This window comes from Notechis scutatus, chromosome 1 (genome assembly GCF_049901735.1).
Source record: "Notechis scutatus isolate UNSWTSFEM ecotype Mainland chromosome 1, rNotScu1.2, whole genome shotgun sequence".
NCBI lineage: Eukaryota > Metazoa > Chordata > Lepidosauria > Squamata > Elapidae > Notechis > Notechis scutatus.
Window position 1 is genome coordinate 312,525,263 of NC_142009.1, and position 19,857 is coordinate 312,545,119.

The 19,857-nt window shown below is 37.5% G+C and overlaps 1 protein-coding gene across 1 annotated transcript in view; it reads right to left on the bottom strand.

Moving 5' to 3' along the window:
* MTHFD1 (methylenetetrahydrofolate dehydrogenase, cyclohydrolase and formyltetrahydrofolate synthetase 1) overlaps positions 1-19,857 on the bottom strand; it is a 68,001-nt gene that overhangs the window by 11,906 nt on the left and 36,238 nt on the right. The window contains exons 16-24 of the mRNA XM_087952290.1: positions 18,541-18,643; positions 15,325-15,401; positions 14,651-14,791; positions 14,102-14,170; positions 11,748-11,859; positions 10,386-10,525; positions 7,023-7,064; positions 3,374-3,474; positions 467-644 (exon numbers count right to left, since the gene is read on the bottom strand). Coding sequence (XP_087808416.1) covers positions 467-644; positions 3,374-3,474; positions 7,023-7,064; positions 10,386-10,525; positions 11,748-11,859; positions 14,102-14,170; positions 14,651-14,791; positions 15,325-15,401; positions 18,541-18,643 — 963 coding nt within the window. The remainder of the gene's footprint in view (positions 1-466; positions 645-3,373; positions 3,475-7,022; positions 7,065-10,385; positions 10,526-11,747; positions 11,860-14,101; positions 14,171-14,650; positions 14,792-15,324; positions 15,402-18,540; positions 18,644-19,857) is intronic.

The window sequence follows — 19,857 nt, forward strand, 5'->3', positions numbered from 1 at the left end:
CGCCCGTTTCTCCCCACCCCACCCCGTCCGCCCGCCCGCAGTGCTCCGTTCTGCCTGCCTGCCTGCCTTCGTTAATGGTTGAATCGGAACAGCTTCGGCTGAGTAAAAGAGGCGAATAGTTATTATTCTCAGCGAAGCTGCTCCCAAACAACCAGAAACTAAGGCAGGCAGGCAGAATTTTTTTAATTTTTTTTCCTGAAATTTCCCTCTTAAAATGAAGATGCGTGTTATACGCCTGTGCGTGTTATACGCCGATAAACACGGTATTTGTAAAAGAAATTGTCTTCCTTTCGAATGCTGAGTCGCATGTACATTAATGCATTAATACAATCAGCCAGCCAATCCATCTCACAGCATACCCATTCCTTTTTATACAAAGTTAAAAAAACAAGCCATCGTTTTCATCTATTTGTTTTGCATTTCGTTCCTTAACATTTCATTTCTCCTTATAAGATATAAGCTTTACCTCCACGTTGTACAAGAACTGGAAATGGCTTGGGGCCTGTGATGCCCTTTGCACGGCTTCTGCTAATGCCACAGCTCCTTTACCCCCATCAGCCCAGTGGGTGCATTTGACAGCATCCAAAGCACCAGCTTCCTTAGCCAACCGGATGACCAGCTGTAGTTCTGCCTCTGTATCTGATCTGCAAAGGCAAACATTACCAGGATTTCTATTAGAGTGCCAATATACCAATACTTAACCTTTCAAACGTTTCATTGGCCACAATTAATATACTGGATGTCAGCATTCCAGGGAAAATCCATTCTGTCAGTAACTCCAAGACACTCATCCTCTCAAAGTACTTTTATTAGAATACCACCTGGCACATTCTGTGGAATTCTGAAACTAAAAGTTTTCCCGGGTTCCCCAAAAGGTCCCAACCTACAAACCGTCCCCTTTCCCCTCATCATCACATCACATGAACCAATCCCAAGTAGATTCCAATTCTTTCTGCGCCACTCTCTTTAACCTTGAACTATCAAAAGAAATATATTTTGTCTACTAAGAGCTACTCAATTATCATCACCTCCCTCCCACTTTCTCCAGCTATACGGCAGCGATGAATTCCATAGCTGATACTGGAAATGACCTGCCTCCTATGCTGTACAAAACATATTTCCAGTTTCAGCATCACTGAAGTTCAGCAGCATGCAAGGACTACTGCCAACCATGGTTAGTTTGGAATTGTGATGGTTATGGTTAAAGCTAACCATAGCTGTTTCATCATTAATATTCAGTTGGACTGTCACTGTTGTCCTTTAAGAAGTCGCTGGTTGTTCTCAGGCACTGAGCCAAAAAGATAGACAAGGTGGCTATACAGCAATTGTGTACTTCTCTAGAGAGCCATGGAAATAATGTTGCAGAAACCATTAAAGCAAGTAACAGATCCAGAAGTAGCATATGTTAAGCAGGAAAGTACAACACAAGAAAGAGACTCAGACTTAGTAAAATTGGGGGGCGAGGGGGAAAAGAAGCTACAGATAAACTTGTAAGATTTTGTTATTGGAGCCTATTGTGATAAAAGTGTAGTCTTTTTGTTATAATTTCCTGATTTGGTTTACCTCATTCATTTGGTCCAAAGAGCAACATATTTTATTTTATTGTACTGTATTGTATTTATGATTATTTATTTATTATCTATGATATATCACACTGAGAACTTGTGCTTGTGCGTCTGTGTCCAATCATATCTATTTCTATTTCATTCCATCCCACCCTCCCACCCTATTTTTTTTTTTGTATTGGATATTTTTAACCCTTGCTACTAGTGTTGAACTGCCTATCAAGCAGGTGGTTATATTAACTGATTAAACAAATGCATTCAAAATAAAAGAGAAGAATTTGACAAGGGAAAAACACCTATGCAGAATGTTTAATCTTGGTGAAGATCATAGTGAAAGAAAAACACCAACCTCTTTGACAATTAAATACTCAACATTATAACTGAACACATTTCAGACTGAGTATAAAAGCTATATGGGAAGGGTAAAAAGAAAGCAAAACATGGCTAGGAGTCCTGCTGTATTTTTCAGGCCTGTAAAACTGCCCAAACTCTTCAAGGTGGGATGGGGAAACAAAGGAACTATTTCCTGTAGGAGAAAAGGGCTGCTTAAGCTTCTTTAGCTGAGGCGATATTCCAGATTTGTCCTTAAGGGAAGGAAAAACCAGTGAATAAACTGATATTCTCTTTTGTTGCAGAATGACACATGCAATTACTTGCCTGCTTCTCCCTTCTCTACACAAAGGAGTCACCACCACAAGGAGGTGCAAAAGTGTGTTGGGTATGCTGGGCTTGAGGACTTGAATCTAGAAGGGCGGGATTTCTGTAGCAAATACCATAGAAGCAATTCAGCTACACTGAACAGAAGATGAATAACATGAAATATTCCTTAATGGATGTAAGAGAAGCTGGGGAAGGCTTAATTTTTATTCTATTATTGCTTGCTGCAAATCAGTAAGCATTTCATCTTCATGCCATTCTGAGATCACCTCTCTCAAATCATCTGGCAAGCATGAAAACGCCTTGCCTGATAAGCCAAGGTTTATTTTTTCCAAGGTTGAGATGGAGATGGAGACATAACACAATAGAGTCATTGCAGCAAATCTCGTTACTGAAATCTGTGCAGTTTATTTACTTTATTCAAAAAAATGTATGATCTCTGGCTAGCTCACAACAATAGTAAAAACCCTGAACCATTAAATGTGAATATTACATTTGTATACAAATAACACAAAAACATATGCAAGAAGGACCAACAGATGGCTTAGGAGGGAGGTAGAAGATATATTCTATTTACCCCTACAAGTAACCTGACATGCGAATATTTACCACATTTCAAATCACCACCCACTCAGCTACCTGCATGTGTGAACCAGGGTTCTGAAAATCTGATCTGAGGGAAACACTTCAGTAATGAGGCTACTTGGCTCAACAGACCTTAGAAAAGATTATATTGTTTCCCAAAATAAATATATGTTAACATTTTATCTGCATTCATTTTTAAAAATGAGGACACGTTGACAGAGTGATAACAGTCCATCTCTTCTATCTTAGATTTTACTGCCCCGTTTTTCTGCATTGTTCAAGTACCAAGAACATCTCTACAAGCTGCCAGTGAATTGTACTTTTAATGTGAACAAAGGAGAAAATTACTAAATGAAGAATAATTACATCAAATCTATTTGTTGTGATTTACATTTAAGTCAAATTTCAATTAAATCAAATTTAATGTTCTAGCTTCATCCAATAATTTATGTGTTGAACCCTTTCTTGTTGAGTACATTTTAAAGAACATAGGTAGATGGCCCAATATAGACCCACCCTTTGTTGTACTATGGACTTCACTGAACTATAGGCTTTGTTGCACTTACTTGAATGCATTGACTGCCACCACTACTGGGACACCAAAAATTCTGGCATTTTCGATTTGCTTGCGCAGGTTACTGCAACCTTTTTCCAGAAGTGGAATATTCTATACATGACAAAGAGAATTCAAGGGATTAGTTCAGAGAAAAAATAAATGGTCAATCAACTGTTGAATGTTAAAGAAAGCTGGAATGAAAATGGTGTGTGTGTGTGTGTGTGAGAGAGAGAGAGAGAGAGAGAGAAAGAGAGAGAGAGAGAGAGAATGAATCTACATTATTTTACAAACTTCACTTTTCAATTCACAATAAAAAAAGGAAAAAAGACAGACTGAACAGAAATGAACAGGCTAAGTTGGATCAATTCTAACGAAAGACTGTTCGCATTCAACTGCAAAGTAGCTTCATTTAAGAAACTACAAAAAAGAAAGAAAGCATTCTTTTAAGAAGCAGAATGGCACAAAGAGGGGGGAAAGGTGAAGACCGTTCTCCATTTTCAGCTGGAAGGCACCACAGTATCCAACTCTCTGTTGAAGAGACTTTGCTTTTGCAGGATGGAGATTTAACAAAGACTGCTCCATGGATTGTTGAACATCCTTCTTCAAAATAGCTAGAAGCATCTTCAGATGAGTACTGCTGATGTAATAATGTTTAAAATCACATAACAATTGCCCTTGATCAAATGTACAAGCCTTTAGCAGTTTTAAGATTCTTCTAATATATATTTTATAAACAGATGTGGTAGAAGGATGGTTTTGCAAATATAGAACCATATGGAGAGGCACAGTGAATGCTCTCAGTGTAAACAAGATTTAGCTGTTTTCCATTCCCCATATTTCCTCATCTTATTTTTTCTGACTTACTATTTTTTATCCTTTTCTGCCCTTTAATAATGACTTAGTTTCCTATGAAGAGAAACATCATAACAAGTACCTTTGGATGTAATCCTTAGGTTATTTGCATTTATATCGGGAGCCTCGGTGGCACAGTGTTTAGAGTGCAGTACTGCAAGCTACTTCTGCTGACTGCTGGCTGCCTGTAATTTGGCAGTTTGAATCCCACCAGGCTCAAGGTTGACTCAGCCTTCCATCCTTCCAAGGTGGGTAAAATGAGGACCCAAACTGTTGGAGGCAATATGCTGACTCTGTAAACTGCTTAGAGAGGACCATAAAGCACTATAAAGTGGTATATAAGTCTAAGTGCTATTGCTATACAGCAAAATAGCAGAAAACTGTGCCTCCAAGAAATCAGTGGGGCAAACTCAGGGGGTTTTGGGGGCAGCAAAAAGCTAGGAGCAGGATCCATGCAGCCTGTTTCATGAGCTCCTTATAGTGCTTTGTAGAATATCCACTTATACATGGACTGCTATTTTAAACTCCCATTCTCCACAGTCACTAAGTGTTTATATAAATGGTCCTTGACTTACAATAGCTTATTTAGTGACTGTTCAAAGTTACAACAGCACTGAAAGGAGTGACCGTTTTTCACACATATGACTGCTGTAGTATCCCCATGTCATCACATGGTCAAAATTCGGACACTTGGCAACTGACCCATATTTGTGATGGTTGCAATGTCCCAGGGTTATGGGATCCCTTTTTGCAACTTTCTGACAAGCAAAGACAAGGGGGAAGCCAGATTCACTTAACAACTATGTAGTAACTTAACAACTGCAGTGATTCACTTAACAACTGTGGCAAGAAAGGTCATAAAATGGGGCAAAATTCACTTAACAGATGTCTCACATAGCAACAGAAATATTTGACTCAATTGTGTTCATAAGTCAAGGACTACTTATAGATACTAATTAAGAAATTCTATTTTGACAACAGTGGAGACTCCAGTCCAACTAATCTGGCAGGCGTCTAGTTGAACAGGTTCATTCCTTATTGTGATACCAATCGGGCAAAGCTTGCAATTAAGGCCTTCTTTACTGAAGTGTTCCCTGAGTTTCTCTACCAAACTCCATCTCCATTTTCTTAGCGTCTTGCGAAAGAATAAAGTTGAACAATGACTGATGACCTCCTTTTACTGGTCTACAATAGAAAGCATCCTCACATATTGCATTACAGTGTGCTATGCTGGCTTGACAGCCGTGGACAGAAAGATATTACAGAAGGTGGTGAGCACAGCACAAAACATCGTGGGCTGTTCCCGGATACCACTAGATGACTTTGCTAGGGCTCGCTGCCTTAGAAGAGTGAGGAAAATTCTTAGGGGCGACTCACATCCCGGTCAGCACTTCTTCACTCTCCTAACATCGGGTAGGAGATAGAAAAGCATAGCCAGCCGCACCAACAGGCTGAAGAACAGTTTTTATCCGTCAGCTGTGAGACGTCTGAACAGAAAATAACTTCATGTCAACATAGTATGATAGACTTGCAGGGCCGGCGCGTTTTGCAACAAAGTCACATAGTGTACTAAGACTGGGACTGGATTAGGGACTTCTGTCCTCACTGTGAGTTGTGTTGGGGTGGGGTGCACAAAGGGAGGCTCAGCCAATCTCATTGCACACATAACAATAAAGGTAATAATCTGAACTTGCCAAAGCCTCCTTACATTTTTGATGGCACAATTGTTTTACCCGTTGTTGTTGTTTTTTAAAAAAAAGCTTAGTTTGTGTCGTCTTTTTCCCTGCTCAAAATTTTATTTGTAGAGAGATAAAGCTTTAGCCTTGGTTTCAGCCTGCTGTTTTAAATTAATTCCTCTCCAAATACTTTAAGTGCACAAACACAGCAGGAAAGGGGTTACAAAAGGAATAGATATTAACATGAAAAATAAAGCCCTTGAACTGCTAGGTGGAAGGAAAAGTAGACTTAAATGCTGACCAAATCATTTATTTCATAAATGAAGCCAATGCAAATAATCAGTTCAATTCAGGAAGGAAACCGAGATAGCCGAAAAGGCCACGTGTGCCTATCAATCTGGAATACTGACAGTGTTCCATAGGTTATAGTGGCATGAGTTTTCATAGATAACCTGATTCCAGTTTCAAGAGAATAGGAAGAAACAGGTTGCCAAAGTTACAACCATCTCCTGTGAAAACTTTTTGCTGCTGAATGTTGCCAGCATAATTGAGGGATGATCTGGAAACTACAAAATAGAGAATTCGGAACCATAATTTCAATCAGTAAACCATAGCTTATTGAATCAATAAGTTGTTCAACTTTTTATACCACCCACAACTGCACATCTCTAGATGCTTTACAAATCAAAACAGTACGTTAAAAAAACACCAAAATAATTAAAGTAAATAATTGCCCGCAATTGATCAAATGGGAAGTAAAATATAGATGCTAATTTCCAAAGGCCAGTCAGAAAAACTATGCTTGTTGTATAATGAGTTCTGTGCTTGCACACTTAATTAATTTCCCATGATATGACAGATCCAAAGTCACTCATCTGGCTTTATGCCTAATGTGGGACTAGAACTCATGGTCTCCTGGTTTCTGGCCTGATGCTCTAACTACTACACCAAACTGAATCGTGTGTGTGTGTGTGTGTGTGTGTGTGTGTGTGTGAGAGAGAGAGAGGGGGGGGGGGAGGCAGGGAACAATAGCAGTATTGAGATTGCTTTGTTTTATTTTTTTGGCAAGGAACTATGAAATTCAAAAAATAAAATATACATTCAAAACACAATCAAAAGCACAATTATTACCTCCACAATGTATTCTTTGGGCAAAGGGACTCCAGCCATAACCTGAAAAGAATAAGAGCAAGACAATCAAGGAACAAAAATATATTCTCCTGGTATCTCAATTTTATATTTTTGTATTCCAAACTGAAATTAATTAGTAGATTTCTTCATGAATGGAGTTTGGGAAGGAATTATGAAATTCTTCTAGAGTGCATACCTATAATTCTAATAGAATATTTTCCCCATCTGCTTTATATGTATTCATATTACCATTGTTTCTTATTTGAATTTATATGAGAATTTAGAATGTATCTTTTCAATTCAATATATGGCCAAGAAAAAGTGTTCGGATGCAGCAAAATCCTCTATCCTCAAATTAAAAATCATCAGAGTGTTAATAATTAGCATAAGAATACAAGTAACTAACTCTCATCTTAGCCCTAGGGCCATCTGGTTTCCCTCTTCCTAAAAATGGAATGTCATATCCACCTCTGATAAGGAGAAACGTATTTCACAATTAAAGCAAATTACCACTCTCAATCACTATAGATAAAGGCAACAGAAACACTCCTAACAGTATTTCCACAGTGGGCCAATGTGACAAGGCAAAGTATTCTCCAATCCATTCATATATTGTGGAGCAGAAATTCATCTTCCCAGATTCTCTGCTTGGTGGAAGAAACAGACTGTTTGTCTTTTGCTTCTCTAATGAATTTGAGGTAAATTCTCTACATCCTGAATACATCCAGCTTGATCCAGATATCTTCCCTGGGCCGATCTGGGATTAGGAAATAGTTGAGAAATTATGCTCAATGAAATGACTGTAAGTATGAAGCAGGGAGCTAGTCTTAGAACCATCTTGATTTGATAGAAAATACATAGATCATTTTTGAGATCAATCCTAGTTCCCAAACATCATATAAAAAGCTATGATTATTAAAAGGCTGTTTTCAAGATAAGAATTGTAATGGAAATTTGTCTAATGGGCTTGAAGGTGTTAGTTCTTAAAGTCCTAAGTGCTAATGACAAGTCCCATGCAGGGAAACAGTGAATTGCTAGATCTGAGAGGAAGTTTTCCAAAGGAAATAGTGCCACTTGTCTATTCAGTCGAATGGAAACTAAGGAAGCTGCCTGTTTATCTGTCATATTTACTGCTAGCCCTCACTTCAGTCTTGCTTGTTGGAAGTCCGAGAGTGTCACATCTGTTTCCTTCAAACTGACTGATATATCTTAATGGGGCAGGTCTCTACTGCCAAATCTGGAATATCCATATTCAGGAATTGTCCAGTTCAATTTCTAGGCCCATACTGATAGCAACTCTGGATTGGTATGTACTGGCCTTCAAGACAGGAGGATCAAGTGTTTTGGGAACTGGGTGTCGTTTTCTTATATCACTTGGACAGCAGAACACCAACTGTTCAGTGCCCCTCTTGGTATATCCTACTGACATAAACTACAGGCTACAGTCTCTGAAGGCCACTCAGTCTGTTCTAATAATTTAAATGGATTTTGTTGTAATATCATCTCTTTACAGAATTTGGTGGGCTCTCTTGTAGGAGATGAACAGATTGAGTTGAAGGGTGGGGTTAAATGTGTCATTAGTTTGGAATAGCCACAAGAGACCCAAGTCCAGCCCCCTGTGAATTCTGCTGACCCTCATATAGCACCAATTGGATGTTAGTTGCTCAGATTCTTGAGTATAGGTGGCAGAATAAACTCTTCATGCTTTGAACTCAAATCCTGTTCCTGGTTATTTGTGTATGACACCCTACTCTTTTAGCCTGGTCTCTGTGGCCATCTGGTCTTTGAAACTGATTGCTAATCTGCCACATAGAAGAGACAGAAATCTTTTCCTGTGGGCTTCATTTCTAGCAACTGAGAATAAAGAGCAAAGCAAAACAACAGCTGCAGCTTTACTATTATTTATAGGAATGTATTTGGTTTGCAAAAGGTCCCACTGGGACAGTAGAAAGCATCCTAGGAGGTTAATTTGCTTCTGGTAAGTGGGTGTTTTGTGATTGTGGCAGCCATTTTGTGAATAGGCAAATCTCCCATGGCAACCATTTTCTAAACGAATCTACCAAAGGACCTCAAAATTTAGCATTCATTTTTCATGTAATGAAAATGCTATGGCCTAGAAAAAACATATCATTTTCTGCTTCCCTTAAAAGCAGTATGTAGTACGGTATCTTCTGAACTGGGAATCATGATATAGAAAAGTTATTCTGGTCAAATTTAAAAAATGCGTATTTCATCCAACCATCGCTAGTATTAAGTACAGGCTCTCTTTTATGCACAAAACATGCCACACTGGAAAAGCAGTACACAATTCTGAACTTCTAGAGAAGAACTTGAATGCATCTCCTTGAATAAGTGGAGGAACCACAAGACATTATGACTCCTTTCTATTTCTGTACATTATGCTAGGTAGCTTTTTGGGGCCCCCAAATGCAATTTACTCCAGGTGTTAGGCTATAGAAATTATTCCTACATATAAAAGCATACACATGTACATAGTCTTCCCCATCACAGCAAGGGAAGACCATGGTTGTATCCTCTTTCATATCATGATATTATGCTTCCCCTGTTTAATAGGCTCCAGGAATATAAAGAAGATGGAAAAAATGAGGATCAAAATATGCAGTAAAAGTGCAATTTGCCATTATCAGAATGCACTGGTGAAAGCTACTTTTTAATTTTACACTACACACACACACACACACACACACACACAAAGACAAATAACCAGTGAAAAGAAAAAGGGTGAAAATATGGGGTTTAAGAAATTACTGAGATGATCTGGGAGCACCATCAAGCAATAATTATTACTTCTGATCTTCCAAAATAACTGAAGTTCTCTGGGGTGAAGACAGCACTATTAAACCATTAGACATTTCTAAAACCACTACAAAAAGATAACCAATAGGACAATCACATAGCACAGAAAAATATAAAATTAAATATTCCAGTATAGAACTGGGCTTAAATTCCAACTAAATGCAGAATTATAACAATATTCAGAGAAGACGATTTCCCCCCAGCACAAATCCAGGCACCAGAAGTGTCTCATTGGAGAAGGCATTTTAAAGGAGATCCCTAAAACTGAGTTATTTTTCCCACTCCAGCCACTTCATTTGGCAGGATACTTGGCTTGCCTCCAAAAGGCCTCTGAAGATGACTGCAAGGCCCATTCAGGTTATCAAGTAATAAGACAAGGTGCCAAGAAATCGGGCAGTTATTATCTTCATCTACCAAAGAAATGACCAGGAATAAGTCTTTCAAGGTTGCTGATGGCAAATCTAGCCAATAGAATTTGGTTGTATTAGTTAAACCCAGCATCGATCATGGCTTACCGAATTCTCTAAGACGAGGATCAGCACTTACCGTGGGTCCTCCACCATGCATTTTCAGAGCTCGGATGGTGGCAACCAAGACTACCACATGAGGCTGCAAACTAGAATACCGACACTTGATGTCAAAGAATTTTTCCATGCCAATATCAGCTCCGAAGCCAGCTTCAGTCACTGCATGCAGAACAATGAAAGTCATTATTATGTACAATCTGCTTTCTTTCTTTCTTTCTTTCTTTCTTTCTTTCTTTCTTTCTTTCTTTCTTTCTTTCTTTCTTTCTTTCTTTCTTTCTTTCTTTCTTTCTTTCTTTCTTTCTTTCTTTCTTTCTTTCTTTCTTTCTTTCTTTCTTTCTTCCTTTCTTTTTTGCATAGCATTATTCTAAAAAATTTGTTCCCTGCAAACTCGGGGGATTTGTATTATTATAACCCCTCTGGAATTGAAAAATTAAATTACATTTTGGAGTTGCTTAAATGATTAAGATGACATGACTGGAGGTTTACAATTTAAAAACAAAAAAGAGCAACAGCAAATTAGCAAAACACTCAGAGAACCAAAGAAAGTCAAGGAAGAGGAATGTCTCTCCTTCCTCTTCCTCTTCCTCATTGCACAGCTCTAAGCAACAATCTATGCAAGCTAGGAGAGAGAACAGCTAAGGAAACAGCAATGCTAACAGATAAATTTTCATCTCTGCAGATCTCCTGTCATAGGCATCTCATGACTATAACTTCCTTTTGTCTGAATTGTAGAGTGAATATAGCAAGAATCCTTTCAAGATGGTAACTGAACAAATACCATGCTAAGTAATAATTGTGCAAAACATGTCAATAATTAGATGAGACTTTCTCTAGACTAAAGAATCCCCTCTCCCCCCAAAAAAGCTGGCGTTCCAGAAAAAAAAGGTAGCACAGACTTCATGACATTTTATTTCTCTCAGGAAATCTTTGGTTAACCTATAATTAACTTATGAGTGTTCTTTTACTTTTCTTCACAGTACCTATTGTAATTCATCTAATTTATTTAGCTGAGAAAATCAATGTCTCTTTTTAACTCTCTAATTCAGTTACTTTGCACATTCAATCCCATTTCTTTCTTTAAAAATAGGCAGTGAGAATATCAAGAGGTGGATTAAGTAACATCTTCTCTCTTAGTGGTCAGTTTTTACAGAGTCCACCAACAAGACATAATAGGAGTAGCAATTTCCTGATGTGCCTCATAGACATGGGACTTCTGAACGTGGAGAACTCTACAACCCTTATGACTAATGGCTCTTGAGAGTGGTTTTTGATGCATTTGCCTTCCCAATGTTTAAAAACACTTAAACCAATAGTCTTCACTACATCTTATACCATGTATTTTATTAAAAAAAACCATGCCTGACGATGAAAAGAGACTTACCAACAAACCCATCCTTGCCAACGACTTTCAGGGCAATCTTGTCTGCCAGGACCGATGAGTTCCCATGAGCAATGTTAGCAAATGGACCAGCATGGACAAACACTGGATTACCCTGACAGATATGAATAGAAACAGAGGGAAGAAAAAGGAGGGAGGGAGGGAGGGAGGGAGGGAGGGAAGGAAGGAAGGAAGGAAGGAAGGAAGGAAGGAAGGAAGGAAGGAAGGAAGGAAGGAAGGAAAATTAGCATCTTGTCATCTAAACCACACCAAACCAACTTCCAGTATTTAGGACATATTCCTGCACTCAGTAAAAGTTACTCGTATAGATAAGCATACATAGGACTGTAAAATTTTACAGCCTCTGGAAGACAAAAAAAAAAGCATCACTAGGAAAGTAATCTAACATCATGAGTAGTATAAGTGGACATTGTAGCAAAATACAGTACATTCAGTCTAGGGGAATCTTCTCCAACTTTTCTGGTCAAACAAGCATGGGGGAAGGAGTCTTCAGGAACGCTCCAAAAGCCATCTACTTTGGAAGTCTATAAACTCCCTGCATTTATATGGTCTTCCTTTTTTAAAAAAAAGAGACCAGTGGTATCTGAAATAAAGTGTTGAAGAATATCTGAATTTTGCTTTTAGCTAAAACTCTGCAAGGCAAACCAGAACATATACAAAAAGTAATCACCCGACATACATCATAAGACCCAATCATATGCACCAACACTGAAAAGGAATAGGCAGGTCTTGCTCGCTCAGTTTCTTTTTAATACATGTGTCACTCATCCAAAATATTAAAAAGTGGACAGGAAGAAACACAGAGGAGGGAGGGTAGGACAGAAGAAACAATAATACTATTTTTGTAATGGAAAAGGGATGAAATGTGGTGTTAGGGTTGTGCCATAATGTTAGAGGAGTGGGTGAAAGAACAAGGGCAAAAGCTTTATGAGTAGAAATTCATTGACAAGCAAAAGATGTTGGTGCATGCATGTACGTTTTTGGTTTATTGGTGCAAGAGATAGAAAACACTGATACCCGAAATTAGGAGGAGATGCAAAAAGCTGCAGAAAGTCTAATAAAAGTGGGAAAAATCCCTGACTGCACTGCCATGGAAAACAAGTAGTCTGTTTGGCATACAAAGACAACAACTTTGTGAAAGAACTTGTAAGTCAGGGGGGAAAAAACCCAAAGCTGTGCAAGAAAATGGCCTGTGAATTTTGTAGGCTTGAGGAAAAAAAGGCTCATTTTATGTATTAGCCCCTCAAATAAATGCTTCCCAATGTAGCTTGCGCAAAAGAAAGAAAACAGCTAAAAGATGGTGAATAAGCAGAATGGCGTAATTATGAGAGAAGCTAATAAAGGAACATAAAAACCGTGCTGCAGGGCAAGAGTAACACCAATCCTAGTTCACACTTTTGTTTCTCAAAAAGGCAAACCAAATGTCTCAGGTGTGCTGAGAAGTAGAAGATGCAGGAAAAGTTTTTCATCTCATTTCTCCTCTGCAATTGGTATTTGGAGGCACGCAGGCCCCTATCCAGAGATAACACTAAACTTCAAGACAAACAAGCTTTGGAAAGCCCACCCTCCATAAATTTATCTAATCCCTTTTAAAGCCAGTCAAGTAATCAGTGATAATGAATTCCACAGAGGATGGCAATGTAGGAGGAGTAGAGAAGAAACAGGACTGAGCAGCCAATTGTATGAGATATGGAAGATTTTGTTAGAAAGAAATCCCAAAAAAATATTGGCCGATACATAGACCTCTTTTACTCTTAAATTACAAAGAAAACTCCAAAAGGAAGGCCACAAGACACAAATCATCATCCCCTATGCTACACAGAATCCCAGAAGTTGATAAAGCTGGCATTATAAATAAACCAATGATTTAATCCAAAATTCTAACAAGCATTACAATAAATTCTCAAAAGTTCTCAAATCTCAAGAGAACACTGCATCTTATAAACTTTTCATGTCTCAAAAACCTACAAGATGCTCACATCTGAAATTTGGAGGAAGAATTATGTGAAATGTCGCAACCTTAACAGGTGTTTTTTTAAAAAAAATTAAATGCATTTTTGTAAAAAAGCTAAAAGCCTATTTAATTTCCAAATGAATTATTCAACTTTGTTTTACATTTACTTTTGGGAACCTATGGATAGAGCTGGGGATGTTTTATGTGTCATACTTCCTACAGATATCATATTGTTGTCCTCCCTTTTATCTGATAATCAGCAGAAACATCTAATGACAATGGTGATGGTGCAATAATCCATGTAAACCACTGGACTCTACTGTATTTTAATGTATGCCCCTATTTTCAATTAAAAAAAAACACCTGCGCAAACTATACTTACTTCCAAAGTCTGCATGAGATTGGGCTTAATAGCATCTTTCATCAAAACTGCCAAGGCACCACTCACTCCCTAAGGAAATAAGTAGGAAAAATTATTTAAGTAGCAGTTCTTGCACATTTTTTAGGTTTATGGCATTTCAAGCTAATAAGCCTACTCTTTATAATCATGACAAACCATTTTCTCAATTTTTTGTATAAAAGTAGTTCATGAAAGGCAAATTCAGCTGGCTATGTTTAAGCTTTACTTAGAATCTAGTTTGCTCCATGCTTTCAAAATTTACTGCCAGAAATTTGGAGGAAGGTAAATTTTAGTGTCTCAATTTTCAAGATCAATATTTAAAATTATTTACTAGATACACATTTAGAAATCCTGAATCGGACAAGGACCATTGAACCTAGCTTTGCAGGCATCCCAGCAATCAACATACACTGCTTGATATGACTGAAGCTGGCTACTTGTCATAGTTTTAAAGCACATATAATCTCAGAAATGAATGAATTGATTCTTCCAGAGTTGCATTTTCTTCCAAACAGAATCATGTTCAGTTACCAGATCTTCTGTGGTGATTGGAACTCCTTTTTTGCTGGAGGCGACCACCATTTTGCCCAGGCGTTCTCTCATATCCTCCAGGCTGTTTGTGAGTGCTAAAACTGCCATGATCTCACTAGCTACTGTAATGTCAAACTGGGCCTGCAAGGAAGGCAAAAAGCAAACAAGGTCAAAAATAGACATAACTGAACACAGCTGGAGCATTGGATTTAAAAAGACATAGACAGGACATAACACCTATAATTATGGAATCACAATCATTTAGAAACAGAATCAGTTCTAAGCATCTGTGGTAGCCTTTTCCAAATTCGGTGCTATCTGGCTGTTCAGAAGTACACTTCCTGGATCTCCTAATTAACAGTCACTGATCATGTGAAAAGCACCAGGGGGATGGCAGCCTTTTGAGCAATGACAGTTTAGGGCATTTCAAGAATGGTGTCATTCTGTACATGAAAGAGGGCTAAAACTCAAAGAGAAAATCTCAAATATGCCAAGTTTCTTCACACAAGCGCTATCATTGGTAGTAGAAGCCCTAAAATGAAGGCAATATGGGGATGGGTACATCTGGAACAGAGAGAAAGATGCACAAACCCTTAGCTCAAAATCAGTCCTCGGCTGGGATAAAAATACCTGCTATTCTAAAAGAATCTGAGTGAAAGAGAAAGGACACTTACTGTGCGTGTGTATCCCTTCTCAGATGGAGACTGCCCAATTGTAACGGTTCGCAGAAACCTGTCATTTGTATCCAGTACTATATAAAAGAAGGTGAGAAGACAAAAGGCTGACATGTGGAACTTAGCAACTTTTTATACATGTACTTTTTAAACTATTAATACCATCAAAGTTATCTCATTAGAATAAAGGCTATGAGAAATAAATTGCTAACATGGCAACCCACACTTTTTTTAAAAAAATTACCTCTTTATTATATTGATGTCTGGCCAATTCTTCAAGGGTTTAGGGTGACTTCCCTTGACATCTCCCTTGATTTTAACCCCCAAGTAGCAACTTGTGAAGTTGGTTGGGCTACGGAAGAGTCACTCGGTGAACTTCCATGACTGAGGGTAGACTTAAACTTAGACTTCCAATCATAGGCCAACACTTTGAGCAACAAACCACACTATTATTCATATTTTAAATATATATGTGGTTTTATATACTGTTATTTCAAGTCACCCAGATACAGAAGAAAATCTCAAAATAAGGCAATGGGAAACAGAATTTGCATAATATAAGTCAATCTTCATCAGCCTATACCCTTCATGTATGCTGAACTTTAAAAGCCATCATCTCCTAATAGCCAGGAGTGATGAAAACTGAAGTTCAGCATGCACAATTGCAGAAGGATGATCTATACTTTTCAATGGTATTTTCAGTACCATTGAAAGATGTGTGAAAGATAAAACTGGTCAATAGCCTTCTGCAATTTGCTCTTTTCCATTTGCATTGATTGTTTTATTTGACAGCAGGAATTCCATAGGAAGAAAAAAAATACATAGCTATTTTTGATTAAGCAATTTTCATACCAAGAAAATAGGCATAAAGTATTGTCTGTGTATAAACTTTATATGGAATACTAGTCATAGAATAAAACAAAACAAAAAAAATCCAAATTCAGTCTTTTGAGATTATGTTTCATATCTCATTCACTAGGAAATTGTATGCAATTAAATTCCCCTTAAAATATTGGGAAAAAGTAAGCTAATGTGAGATTGAGAGCAAGTATGGAAAAAGCTATAATCTGTTCTCAGCATGATGCTGATTAATAGGTCCAATTTTAAAAAAGTTTCATTGAACTGAAGAATGTCATGCAGTTTTTGATGGATGTATTGACACTATAAGGATTAAATTATTACCGGGCATCTTTGCATTGTTAACTTCTACAGAGAACTGCTTACATTATTTCTTCACAGACTATTCCTAGCATTCCTCCAAATGCTTTGGAATAATAGCATTCTGTTATTCTGCTATTTATTAAGGAAGCTCAACCTTTTCAATATCCCAGAACTTGAAAGAAGGTGCCAATGCTTTGGAATCACACTAGGTTTAATGAGTAGATTCATTAATGTAATGTTTCTCAACCATGACAACTTTAAGATGTATGGATTTCAACTCCCAGAATTCTCCAGTCAGCCATGAAAACCTACCATAAAGCATCATCATCATATTACCACCATCATCATTATTTTTTCATGCTCACAGAACCAAACCAAACGAAACCAAAACACCACACCACCTTGGGTTTCCTTAATGAATAGAAGACAACTATTTCACTCCCATAAGTGCAAAGCTCTACTAATTAAGACCAAGCTAATAAGAGTTTAATTACAAGATTCATCAAGAGCTATAAATTTGGCATAAAAACTACACAGGTTAAGAGACCTGTCCAGTCTACCTTTCATCTATTTTGTTTCCTGACATTCAAGTCAACTTTTAGCAACAAAATTCACAAAGAACATGATTTTAATTCTCTAATACATTGATCTGTGAAACAACAACCTACATTGACTCAAAAGTGGCATTGCTTACTGTGACCCAACCAGAAGGCAGCATGCTGAAAGTCACCTCAAACTATGTCAAGTCCTCTAGCAATTCCACAGGAATGCAAGACTGGGGAATAAGAGAAGGAGCTCATGTAAAGAGACCATAGCAACCTCCTCTCCTCTGCTGCAGAGGAAGCAATTAATTGGATCAAATTTGCATAACTCCAATAGAAGAGAATATATATAGTTCAGGATTGAACTGTGGAGTTCTTGGTGCTCTCTGAGCTTGGCTGTTTGCTTGCAAATGTTTTATTTCTCAACTAGTTAACATCAGCAGTGCAGCACTGATGATGTTACCTAGTTAGGTAATGAAACATCTGCAAATAAACACCCCAGCTCATGGAGCACCAAGACCTCTATCTGCATAATTTTCTACACCTTGTAGAATTGCACAACAATACCAGAATTCTGGTCAGGGAAGGTGAACTTTAGTGAGAATGACTGTCAAAGCTAATTTTACATTCCAAAAAGAGCTCCATGAAGACTCAACATGTTCTGAGAACAAAGAGTGCACACAGTTTGAGGATCTGTACAGGAATACACCAAACAGTACCATTCTGCTGTAATGTTCAAATTATGAGAAAGTCTATAAATGAATTATCTGATGATTAATAAGTTAAGAAATTGATTTATTATGAATATTTAAATTTTTTAATTTATCTGATAATGAAAGCTGTCCAAGCAGTTACATATATAAGTAAAAATAAAATAACTAACTCCCTTAGTTATATGCTTTGAGAAGATAGTTGTCAAAAGAAAAAGGGAGAATCATTTTGACCACAAATCCAAATGGCCAACGCATAATTCACACCAAGTGAAAATTTAGGGAATTACTCTAACAACAGAATAGATCAAACAATGAACTCATAAGAGGAGGATAACAAAATGAAGGAAAAGAGGCAACTAAATGCATAACTTCTGTTTCTATGCTGGAATATTCAGCACAGTCTTAGGCTTCTTTCAAAAGCAAATTCTAACTGCATTATGTTAAATGCAAATCTTCCCACTAATGCATAAAAAAACAGGATTTCCTGCCTGAAAGAGATAAATGACACTGACAGATCACCTATGGGGTAGGAAACAATGACTGAAGTCTTCTACCCTGAAGAAAGAAATCCCTTCTGCTGGCAATCCAGTTGCAAAAGCTTTCTCCAGGGTGAACACAGCACCTGCCTCTTAATTATTAAAATTGTCCAAAACTAAATGTATCTTTAAAATTAAGAGTGAAGGACTCAGCAGGTATTTTATACTTTGTTTAGATTTTAATCTCCATCCCCATAGACAGAGTCATATTTCTTCCAAACAGCTTTTCTCCTTTCCTTCTGGAGGTTACTTGTGCTGCAATACCTCGTTGCCATGTTATGCTATCTGGATCGATATCCAATCTCACAAATTTGCTTATTTCATCGTTTGTCAAAGTTGCTGGGTCCGTTTTCATAATATGTAATCTCTGAGGAAGAAAATTAGTGAGAGAGAAAGAGAAAGACATTGACATGTTACAGGAAGCTAGTCTTTAAGCAAAGTAATTAAAAAACCCTTTTTTTGCAAGTAACATAAGGGGATGCAGCTGAAATGCAAAAATCTATCTGGAAGTCTTAAAAGTAGAATTCAATAATTGCCTTTAGTTCAATTATTCACTAAAACCAGCAACAATTTTAAGAAAACAGCATTACCATCAAGAGATCAATGAGGAGAATTCTTAATTTTTATTTTGCTCCTTCAGTATCAGCAAAATACATAGGCAGAGAAAACCTACCCTCCCCTAAAATTCTTTTGATGAATGCAGGTGTTTCCCACTGTCTATAACACAGTGCAAAGGTAAAAGAAGAAAAGCTGCAACATTGGAATACCCAAAAGGCTTGGTTATGGCCTGCATAGAACCTTCAAAATTGTTACCAAATTGTAGCTTTTAATGAGAGAAAGGGGGAAAAGAATGAAATAGATGATTGAAATGTAATTGCATTAACTATATTTATTTTAATGAAATGTAAACTAAATTAAATCAGCTTTAGTTTTTATCCTGCCCATCAATTATGTTTTATCAAACTATGCTCAGCATGCCATTTAAAGGCCAAATGCACTCTTAGTTTAGGAAAGGATGTGTATCTCTGGGTAAAGCATCCAGAAAAGGTCATGGTTGTATCTATAAATCTATCACATCTGATTTAGATCATGCCATATTCAAGCCCAGAGGCATTACCCATCATACTAGGTGGGTACTGGTAGCAATCTTGGGCCACTTATGTTGGGCAACTGGAATGGGGAAGTCATCATTATCAATTTCTGACAAAAGAACTTAGGTGAACATTATGAGGAGAAATCAGCAACACTGGGAAAAATAGTATTATAGCTTCCCAGGCAACTACAATATGACTAAAACTGAAATAAACTCTTGGAAATACCTAATGGATAAAATATGGGGTCATCCTTGTAAAACTTGATTTCATATGAAATCAAAGTTACTGTCTGATATGAATTATGATTAACATCGCTTTGCCTATGCCTCATACTTTGGGAAGACCTTGTTCTGCATCAAAGAAGACATATTAAACTAGGGCACATTTGTCTGTACGCAAAAACATAAAACTCTGAATAATTTCAACAGAGGCTCTGGTATTCCTTTGAAGGAAAGGAAGTGAAGATATTGCTATAATTATTCAAAAA